Source organism: Chelonoidis abingdonii, chromosome 14, assembly GCF_003597395.2.
Source record: "Chelonoidis abingdonii isolate Lonesome George chromosome 14, CheloAbing_2.0, whole genome shotgun sequence".
Lineage (NCBI taxonomy): Eukaryota > Metazoa > Chordata > Testudines > Testudinidae > Chelonoidis > Chelonoidis abingdonii.
In genome coordinates, this window is record NC_133782.1 from 33,959,785 (window position 1) to 33,971,523 (window position 11,739).

General features: G+C 42.7%; 1 protein-coding gene across 1 annotated transcript; it reads left to right on the forward strand.

Annotated features, from left to right (window-relative positions):
• The first annotated feature begins 9,928 nt into the window (after nucleotides 1-9,928).
• On the forward strand, nucleotides 9,929-10,879 carry LOC116828380 (olfactory receptor 5AP2-like). Its single transcript, XM_075072430.1, has one exon. It carries the CDS (start codon nucleotides 9,929-9,931, stop codon nucleotides 10,877-10,879), a length of 951 nt encoding a protein of 316 aa, XP_074928531.1.
• Nucleotides 10,880-11,739: the final 860 nt, after the last annotated feature.

The window sequence follows — 11,739 nt, forward strand, 5'->3', positions numbered from 1 at the left end:
CAAAGGCATGAGAGCTGAGAGAGACCCCTGGCTGCAGTTAGCTGGACCACATCACTCACCATGGTGGTGGTGAAGCAGCACTTGGTTCGGGGGGTTATAGACCAGGGACAAACGTATGTGTCTCACTTGCTTTCCTTGGTATGTTGAAAACTGGGAAGTGAGCAGCTAGGCTAGGATGGAGATGGGCCAAGGCAGAAAAGTAAAGGATCTTTCTGGCTCAAATGTGCCAAGGGCAGAAGGTGAAGGGAGGACAGAGCCTTAAAGTACAAGAGGAATTTTACATAAATAAGCTCAATAGGGCAGGGTACAGGCAGTGAGGCAGATCGCAAGAACCAAACCAAGGCAATGGTGTCCAGGGTCTTAGAGCAAGACAAGGACCTTGACCTGGCAGAAAAGCGAGCGCAGATGGTGGGGAGCTGAACCCAAAGTGTAACCCAAGCCAGGAGACCTGGCTTCCATTGAAAATTAGCCGCTCAGACAGTAACACCTGCAAAATGTAGGTGGGGAGGCATGGCACACAGTAAGGATGAATGGTTTGAGCCATGTGCCACCAGTAATTTAGTGAGGACAATGACAGAGCTAAGAAGCAAGGAATTGCCACCACAAATTATCTCTGGCTTTGGTCATCACCAGTGCATGGGAGCTGGGCAGTGGGGCCCAGAGCAGGGTGTTTGTTAGAACCCCATAGCATGTCTCTTCATCTCGATCACTGCTACAGTTCTTAACTGGACACACATTTCATCCCATGCTGGTCACTAGTGTGATAGCTTCCTGCTACATGAGAAGTACAAGTGTCATTGGCTGGATCTCATCCTACACATTGTGTTTGACCACAGCTGCATTCACCACCAAAGCATTTGACCACGTCTGCATGCTGAGATTCTCATTCCTGAGATACTCCTACCTCTCCCAAATGCACAGAAAATAGTCTAAAGTGTTCTCGGGCTTGAGTCCTTTAGATCATTCATGGCCACCTCTTATGAGGATATCCTACAATCTTAAATGGACTTGCTGACAATCTCTTTGATTGGGCCTCCATTCTTCCACAGCATCTCTCAAGATTTCTCAAAGCTGGGCCTGAAAAAATCCAGGAAATGTTTTGGGCAGCTGTATTTGAAGTGTCTTGGGATGGTTGCCAGATTAAATGCAGCCATTAAACAATGGTGCCTTTGTGCATGACTATGTATTTATGATTTGAGGGAGGGTAAAGCAGGTGTGAAGATGTTTATACAGAGTCTCACCTCTCAATCTTAAATATCATGGCACTGCATCGGTGAGGGACCTAACTCTTGACCACATTAAATTTGGCTGAGATTTTCAAAGGAGCCCAAGAGAGTTAGGCATCCATATCCAACTGGGACTTGGATGTGTAATTAGGCTCCTTCAGAAATCTCAGCCTTCCTGGTTGCCAAGCAAGGCTATCACTTGAACTCAAGAAAACTTGCTTTGCTAAGTGTAGAAAGGAGCAAACGTGAGACTCTGACACCAAGCAGAAGAGGACAGTGGTTTGTGCAGAGGTACAATATACATGCATGCATAGATCTGTGTGCACACACATCAATGAATGTAAATATTCTGTTATAGTCTATGTAACCACTGTGTTTGTGCATCACCGTATATTGTCCATATCTGATTCCCAGAAGTTGGCATTTCTATCAGTAAGTTTTCTTTCAGATGACAACTGTCATATTTTGACCTGAATTAAACAGGTTTTTCTGAGGGTAACAATAACACCATCCACTTATTTCTGATTACAAACTCATGTGAAAATAACGAGGACTCCTTGTGGCACCTTAGAGAGTAACACATTTATTTGGGCATAAGCCTTCATGGGTTAGAACCCACTTCATCAGATGCATGGAGTGAAAATACAGGAGCAGGTATAAATACACGTGGGAGATGGTTGTTTCTTATCCAATTCCAATTTTTTTAATCAGGACAATTTGGTTCCAAAACTTGTTAATAAGATCTCACTTCAACCCATCACCACTATGGATACGTTTGTGTCTCCAAAGCTTTGTTCTTAACAATGCACTGTGTGACTTGACTTGTTTTTACCCAAATGTAACTGCATTTAGAGAAACTGCCCAATGAGTCTCTGGGGGCCAGAGCAGGGGAGGAATGTTTCAGATCGTGATGAAGCACTAGTTAACTTTCTGAGTGATGTCTGTCCTGTACGATCCATTACAATCTGCTGCCTTTTGCCAATATTCGTCTTCTGCTGCCTTTTTAGTGGTTATTTCATGAAATAGCTGCTTATTACTCATTCCTGACCATACAGTCATCTAACGGACATCTCAAAGAATAAATCTCTTTTCCAGTAGGAATCCTGGACCGACATCCAGTGGCTAATATAGGCTGTAGCTGACCGTTATTCGTTCACTGCCACAGTTTTCCACCTTGTGGTCATTGTGAAGTGTAACATGCCTTTCCTCGAACTCACCAATAAAACAGTATTCAACTCAGGTGTAAACTGCCATAGCTTTGATGGAGTCAGTGAGTCAGATTCCCTGCTGGTGTACATCAGTGTTGCCCCTATTGAAATAAACAGGATTATTCAAGTTTGCTAGAGTGGAGAATCTTGCTCTATAGCCGTCCCTTTCTTATCCTGCATTTTCTGCAGCTGTCTAGAGAGGTCTTTCTATAATATGTCTGCTGCTCTCCCAGCCCAGAGACGCTCCTGTTATCAGGTCTTCATTATTCATACTACTCATCCAGTACAGTGCATGTGTTAAGTTCTCATCAGAATTCCTATGCAGTAGCAGCTAGACAGTACAGCTACCCCCTTCCGTCTAGGCTGTGGGCACATTTGCTTCCTAGGTCTGCCACTTATTTGCTGTGTGGCCTGTGGGTCAAGCTCAAGGACCGTTTAAATGCCGTGTAGACATTTGTGCTTGTGTTGAGCCCAGGCTTTGGGATCTTGCCATTAAACAGCTCCTTAGCCTGAGCCCAAGTCAGCTGACACGAGCCAGCTGTGAGTTTAATTGCGTTGTAGACAAACCCCAAGAAAGCTAAATGCAGGAGACCACGGGACAAGAAGGCCTAAGACAGCATGAATGAAAGGCCCATCAAAATTCAGCAAATGCTATCATCTGCTGAGTCCTCCAATCTTAAGCTCTGCAAGCATGACACCATATAACCAACCCACATTCATAATGGAACTCTAATGAAATCCAGTAGCCACTATGCAGTATAGCTGCCTCTTTCTCTTCCTTTATTCTCTGCGGCCATTCTGTTAGCACCATGTCTTCCATTTGAGAATCTTCCAAATCATAGCAGAGATTGCTTGAAAACATTGATATACATGTATTTTCATAATAGGAACACGCCAGTGAGACAAATGGAGGATATAACATTGAGTGTACATCAGAAGAATAGGAAAGGGTTAAGTAAATGGTAGGTCAGTTCAGAATATCCTGAGAAAGTAATAGACATTCATCATAATTCTTTCCCCATTTTTATCTTCTAGAGTTATTTTAAAATGCCGTCAAAGAAGGTTCTGATCTGTCAGGGAAGATTATCTGAAATACCGATTCTTACATTTTTAGCCATGTGGTGAGTCTAGATGTCTGGTGATAGGCACACTAATAAATAATAGTGAAATGTTACTTGAGCACCAAACTACCTGTGCTCTCATGTAAATCCCATTCTCCACTCCCATTAATTTCTAATGTGAAAATGGGGTTTCAAGTCCCTTAAGCAACTGAGCATATCAGACCATGCCCCATAGATTTACAGGGACGGGACAAAGTGAAAATTAGTAAGAAAGAACGAGAAAATGGAATCAAGCATGAGTTTAAAGGAGTCAACTCATTTTAATGCTTGTTTTGTCTTTTACATTGATTTTATAGTATGGAATTTCCTAACAAAATCGCCTCTCCTCTCATATCTGCACATGCAGCAAGTGAACTTTTATATATTTGAATGATGAAGGGGAAGGTCCTTCATCTTTCTATCTTGTGTCAGATTTACCTGCTCTGGTTCAGGTGTTAGATCCCTCCTTTTCCAAAGACTAGGGAAATGGGTGGAGCAAGAGATCACTCTGATCCTATCTATGTGCTTACATGGCCCCTGTGACTACAGCTGGCCAAAATTCCTTTGGACAATTTCTTAGTTTAAATTCCACCCCCTCTTTTTTTTTTTAAAAAAAAAAACAAACCCAACATTATCCCAGGGAAAATGCCGGGTTCCAATGAAACCTTTTGCTGCTATTCCTGTTTTGGAATGAAATTTTAATTTTAGACCAGTATTTTGAAATCATTTGATAAATTTCATTTTGTGTCAAGATGTCATTTCATTTCTGATTTTGAAACACAAAAACTAAAATGAAATTGCATGTTCAAAATTTTCATTTTGAATCAGCTCAAAACTTGCTGTGAGAAAACAGAAGTTTGCCTCCTGCAAAATTTGGAACAAAGATTTTTTTTTTGTTATGAAAAAATTGTTTTTTTGACCAGCTCCACCTACTAATGTAGTATTTGAGCAAATCAGATATTCATGTATTTATCCACAGTACATGCCTAGGAGGTAGCAAAGTCATTTTACAAATGGGAACCTAAGGCATAGAGAGACCAAATGATTTGTCAAAGACTGGAAAGTAAGTCTTAGCCAAAATGGTCAGGGATGCAGCCCCATGCTCTGGGTGTCCCTATGCCTCTGACTGCCAGCAGCTGGGACTGGAGGACGAGGAAGGGATCGCTCGGTAATTGCCCTGTTCCGTTCATTCCCTCTGAAGCATCTGACACTTGCCATTGTCAGAGAGAGGATACTGGGTTAGAAGGACCATTAATCTGACCCAGTGTGGCCATTCTTATGTTCTAAAAAAGCAAGGAAATTAACCTGTGTAATTTTGAATCTGTCCTGTCCAGTTCCACTCTAGACCAGACCTTGTTTCTAAAAAGTGACAACGTGACCCAAAGGCAAAGTGCAAAAATTTGAGATGAGTAAATAGGCTATAGACTGATTGATTGGAGACATTCATCGCCTGTCCCTGCCTCAGTTTCTCCTTCTGTGGCCACAATGAAATTCAACTTTCTGTGAAACTACACAAATAATAAATCTCTGGTGCAATGATACCTACTGGCTGGAGTGTGTGATTACCATGCTGGTGGCTTTATTCACTCTCCCCACATTTGCATTAACCCAGGCATCCTATGTTTGAATCATTGTCACCATCCTGGTTTGGGGGCCTCGTGCTCCTGGCCTGACATGGCAGGTGAGATCCTGGTGTCTGTATTGCCTAGGGAGCCACAAATGGGGTAACCCAAGTCTGGGCCCCCCTAGGCCGGGATGGGTCCCTGGGTGCCAACTGGAGGGTCAGAGAGTTACCAGGGGATGGGGATAAATCCCAAGGGATGGGTCTGGGATCAGCATCACTACAGTTTATGGGTGAGATTTCCGAAGGGGATGAGGGGCCTAAAGGAGAGGAGAGACACTTCTGTAAACACCTCCCAAGGCCTAGGTGAGTTAGGCACCTGCCTGCCATGGAAAACCCTATGTCCCATTTGTTTTTTCTTAAGCTGTGACTAGTATAAACATGAATCTTCCCATGTCCCATCAAGAGATGTGGCTTTCAAAAATATTTAATAACCGCATGTGGAACTCACTGCTGCATGATAATTATTTTGTGTTTAAAAATAAAATTTGTTTGCTTTATTGTTTTTAAATGTTCAGACTTTCAGTTTCATCAAACAATCCATTGAGATCAGAATCAGATGCCTTGTGTCTTGACTGACACTACAGAAAGAAGTGTCAAAACCTCTCTATATAACACAAGTCAAGTCAAAGGAGTAAATGTAGACTTACACTACATTCGTAGATTGTAATGCCAGAAGAAACATTACATAAGAACAACCATATTGGGTCAGACCAAAGGTCCATCTAGACAGTATCCTGTCTTCCAACAGTGGCCAATGCCAGGTGCCCCAGAGGGAATGCACAGAACAGATAATCATCAAGTGGTCTCTCTCCTGCCATCCATCTCCACCCTCTGACAAACAGAGGCTAGGGACACCATCTCTGCCCATCCTGGCTACTAGCCATTGATGGACCTATCCTCCATGAATTTATCTAGTTCTTTTTTGAATCCTGTCATAGTCTTGGCCTTCATAACATCCTCTGGCAAAGAGTCTCACAGACTGACTGTGAAGAAGTACTTCCTTTTGTGTGTTTTAAACCTTCTGCCATTTAATTTCATTTAGTGACCCCTGGTGCTTGTGTTATGAGAAGGAGTAAATAACACTTCCTTATTCACATTCTCCACACCAGTCATATCCCCCCTTAGTCATCTCTTTTCTAAGCTGAACAGTCCCAGTCTTACTAATCTCTCCTCATATGGAAGCCGTTCCATACCCCAATCATTTTTGTTGTCCTTTTCTGAACCTTTCCCAATTACAGTATATCTTTTTTGAGATGGGGTGACCACATCTGCACGCAGTATTCAAGTTGTGGGTTCACCATGGATTTATATAGAAGGGACCATTGTGATCATCTAGTCTGACCTCCTGCATAAACACAGGCCAGAGACCTGACCCAAAATAATTCCTAGAGCAGATTATTTAGAATTGCACCCAATCTTGATTTAAGAATTGTCAGTGATGGGGAATCCACCATGAGCCTTGGTATTGGTTCCAGTGGTTAATTACACTCACCACTGAAAATTTGTACTTTATTCCCAGTCTGTTTTTGTGTAGGTTGATGGAAGAATTCTTCCACCGACTTAGCTACTGCCTCTCACCAATAGACCCTTATTTGATCTATGACCTTCTATTCTAAATGTATGTGACCTTGAGTGTCATCTTGGCTGGAGACACCCTGTCTGTGCTCTCTAGGCTGAAGCAGTTTGTGAGACTGAGCTGAAAAAAACATATTTAGTAAACAGAGTCTCTCTCACCTCCCACTTCACTCCACTGGACTCAGTAGATGTGGCTTCCACATGATCCAAAGTCCACTACTCAGTGTTGCATATCATTGTGTGAGTGTGAAAAGAGTTTTGTTTAAAAGAACACAGCACATGAAAACGGTTCTTTATTTGTTTGTGTGTTCTCTGCAGACTATTCTTTTGTTTTTTTCCCTTTAAATTAATGATTATATATATGACTTGAGCAATAGAGGATCTGGCTCAAAATGGATTAAAAAAAATGTATTTCCGTCTGCCAGGGTAATTATTCTATACAGGAGGAATGAAAAGAATTATTTCCAGTGGGTTTTAGAAGCTGACTGCTTCAGCCTTTGTTGTTTGTTCTTTCCATGAAAACTGTGACTCCCCAGACTTGGTAATTAAAAATCCCATTAAGGAGCAGGATCAGGGGAGACCTAACTTTCTCCTGTAACAGCTACAATTATGAGCAGGTATCTGCAGTTCATAAATAGAGGGGAAAGAGTAAAGAAACCTGCATCTTCCTGATGGGACATACAGGTACCGCGTAGTCAGTTGGAACATGCTAAGAGAATCCAGCACCCTGAAGAAAAATGAGAAGGAAAAACTTGAATGTAGCTACCAAATCCTGAAGAAATTAGAGAGCATTGTTTATGGTCTGAATCTTCCTGCAGTTCCAGGTAAGCATCATCCCGTTCCCCATCCCCCCGCCCCACACACTACTGCTCTGGACTGATAGCTCCCAACTTTGTTGTTTGCAGTGTAGTTGTAGCCATGTTGGTCCCAGGTTATTAAAGACAAAAAGGTGGGTGAGGTAATATCTTTTATTGGACCAACTTCTGTTAGTGAATGAGACGAGTTTGTGCACTGACCTGTAGAAGAGTTCCGTATAAGCTCTGTCTCTTTCACCAACAGAAGTGGGGCCAGTAACAGATATTGCCTCACCCATCTTGTCTCTCTGTAGTTTCTAATGCACATTCAAATGCAAAATATTAATGGCAACTCCAGCAATGTTAAGGCAGTTTCATTTTGCAAATCAATGGGATGCATAACCCTCAGATGTGTTGATACACTAGGTCACTGTTGAGAGACTGGGAGTTTGATGAAGCTGGGCACATTGTTTTTCAGAATCTGTTGGAAATAAGAGCGAAGGCCAAAGGGAGTTGTGGAGTGAGCTACCGACAGCGCTGTATGCCCTATGATATTCTATATAGTCCTGTTCCATGCAGCTTCTTACAACACCCTCATCCCTGTCAAATCCGAGCACCTTCCAGTCGTGCATGAAGTGATGACTGAGTGTGTGATGCAGTGATTTGTTTGTCAGGGTTTTGCTGTGGGAGATTTGTTTTCCAACATGAACTCGGCTCTTTTTTGTGTTGGAGAAGGCAGGCCAAAGCAGCGCGCCCTGCTCTTGAAGTGGAAGGTGGTGAGGTTTGTGGTGGGCTTGAGTCCAAGCCCACTGAATGAATTCACCCCGGAACTGACTCCTGAGACAGCTTTGTCTCCTGCTCAGGTGAGCTTTACCCTGGCAATGGAGACTTGCACTGAGCCAGGGGAGCTGTCGACCCCGATCCTCATGCCAAAGCATTCGGTGATTTGTAATACTCACTTATGGAAATCCAAGTAAAACTCCAGTACCACAGAGGGGACAAAAACTTCCTACTAACCCCTTCAATTAGATGTAACAATGTAAGATTAAAACAAGACAAAAACTTAGCACTCAGTGAAAGATACTGATTGCTGGAGCTGCTGTTCACACTAATCAGTACAGATCTTTCAGATGCTCCAGACCTGGGCCACTGAGCACTGTAAACAAAAGGACTGAGACTTTGAACTTGACTCAGTATGCTGTGGGAAGCTGTGCAGAGAGCGGAGAACAGGTTTGAAAGGGTTAAGCTAGTGGTAAGAGATGCAGGAGACTTTTCCATTCACTTCTCATTTCCCATGCTGTTAAGGTTTTGGGTGGGTTGGATTGTCTCAACACAAAATTAACTATAGCAACTCCTCACTTAAAGTCATCCCGATTAATATTGTTTCATTGTTACATTGCTGATCAATTAGAGAACATGCTCATTTAAAGTTGTGCAATGCTCCCTTATAATGTTGTTTGGCAGCCGCCTGCTTTGTCCACTGCTTGCAGGAAGAGCTAGCTGGTGGGGGCATGGAACCAGGGTGAAGCGGCAGCCCCCCTATCAGCTCCTTGCTCCCCTACATTCCCTGTGTGGCAGCCTCCCAGCAGGCTATCAATTGCTAGCAGTTCAACTGTCCCTCCCCTCACTGCCCTGTGCTGCTCGTGCCCCCTGCCTTGGAGCTGCTCCCTGGAGCCTCCTGCTTGCTGTGCGGGGATGGGGGGAAGAGGGGGCTAATGTCAGGGTGTACTCATCCCCTCTGCTCCTGTACACCACTTACTCCTTCTCCATAGAGTGGGGAGGGGACACAAGAGGGCTCAGGACGAAGGGAGTTTGCTAGCCGCAGCTGCTGTCTCAACTTCCTGATCTACTTTAAAAGACAATGTACTTAGAGTGGGATCATCGTACTTAAAGGGACAATGCACATCTCTCTCTCTCTTGCACACAGGGTGTGTGTCTCTGTCTCTGTCTGTTGTGTTTCCCTCCATTCATGATGCCTTGTAGAGTGTGAGGCTACATTAACAACAATGTGTTAACCCTTGAGGACTTAGCTGAATGCTAGTTCATCATTTAGCAGCAAGGCACTCCCTGGGAAATATCCCACCTTCTTCTACCCTCAGCCAAACTTCACAATCAACATTGCTGTGTACAGTATTAAATTGTTTGTTTAAAACTTATACTGTGTGTATATAATATAGATTTTTGTCTGGTGAAAAAAAATTTCCTGGAAACTAACTTCCCCTATTTACATTAATTTTTATGAGGAAATTGGATTCACTTAACATCGTTTCACTTAAAGTTGCATTTTTCAGGAACATAACTATAATGTTAAGAGAAGAGTTACTGTACCGCTAAACAAAGATTTCCTTTGTGTTAATAGTTTTTTGTTTTTTCCAGGTAAAAACCCCACGACAAACCCAGAATGGGAAACCAAACAGCCATCACAGAATTCATCCTCCTGGGATTTGGGGATCTCCCTGAACTTCAGCCCCTTCTCTTCCTGCTGTTTCTAGTGATCTATGTTTTGACCATAGCTGGGAACATCCTCATCGTTGTGCTAGTTGTGGCTGATCAGCACCTTCACTTCTTCCTGGGGAACTTGTCCTGCTTAGAGACCTGCTACACTTCCAACATCCTGCCCAGGATGTTGGCCACTTTTCTGACAGGGGACAGAACCATTTCATTCAATGGGTGTCTCACACAATATTATTTCTTTGGATGCTTAGCAGCTGCAGAATGTTATCTCCTAGCAGCCATGTCTTATGATCGATACCTAGCAATATGCAAACCACTGCATTATGCTGTCTTCATGAATGGCAGGTCCTGCCTCCAGCTGGCTACAGTGTCTTGGGTAAGTGGTTTTCTGGCTAATACTACATCAACATTTTTTATCTCCAACTTAATCTTCTGTGATCACAATGTAATTGACCATTTCTTCTGTGATTCCTTCCCAATGATGAAACTCTCCTGCAGTGATACTCATCTGACTGGACTTTTAACCTCCATTGTGGCTTGCTTATGCTCACTTCCTCCGTTTCTATTAACTATGACATCCTATATTTATATCATTACCTCCATCCTGAGAATCCCTTCCGCCACCGGGAGGCAAAAGGCATTTTCCACCTGCTCTTCCCATCTTATTGTGGTTACAGTTTTCTATGGGTCGATACTGATTGTGTATGTGCTTCCGCATAGCAACAGATTGAAGGACTTTAACAAATTCTTCTCTGTCTTTTACACCGTCTTGACTCCTATGGTCAATCCACTCATCTACAGCCTGAGAAACAAAGAAGTAAAGGAGGCCCTGAGGAAAGCTTTCAATAAATGTAAGGATTTTAAGACACTGCAGAAAATTCAGATTGCTTCAAGTTAGTGAAACACTATTAATAATTTTGATTTTCTTTTGAGTCAGTGAGATGCAGCCAGGCATCCCCTAGTTTTAGCCATTGGGAATGTGCAGCTGTAACATCTGCAAATACGCTGGACAAGAAAAAAAATGTGGAGAGTGCAGGATCTATTGATCCTGTTGTATAAACAGTTTATGTTCGCAGGAAGATATGTTGGTAACAAATTCAATTAAGTAAAATAAGTACATTTATCTTACTATATGTCACTTCTCTTACATGATCTTTCTTTCTTTCTTTCTGTTTTTTATGATACCTTCCAAGATGCTAGGTACATACTTGGCCAGCTTGCACCTCCTGCCACAAAAGCCAGTTGGGCTACATTTCTATTTTTAGCACACTAACTCAGTCAGAGATAGTGTGGGTATGTCTCTTGAGCTGGAAACTACACCATCCATCTCCAATTTACATAACCCTTTTGTGCCTATAGAGTGGTATTAAACCCTCGTAATGGAGGGGAGAATTTGAAACGCGAACAAACATTGAAATATTGGAATTGCTCACCAGACAGAAGTAAAATTTGCTGACCAGCTGTTCTATCCATGGAACTATCAAACGTTTTCTGATTCTAATTTTATCATTAATACATTTTCTCTCACTCTTGGTATCTCCAGTGCTGCTGCTTCTCCCTTCATCTCTCTCCATCTCATCTTTATGACCTGAGAGTAGAGTTCTAGGACCAAGATTCGGCAGAATTCTCCTGATCCTTCTCCTTTGGTAGTTTTCACCTGGCTGCTCTCTCAGATCACAGAGAATCAGACATGCTGTGATATTTAGTGCAATGTGTAGTCACGTCTGCAGTCCTGTTTGGATGAGCATTCGTCCCCCA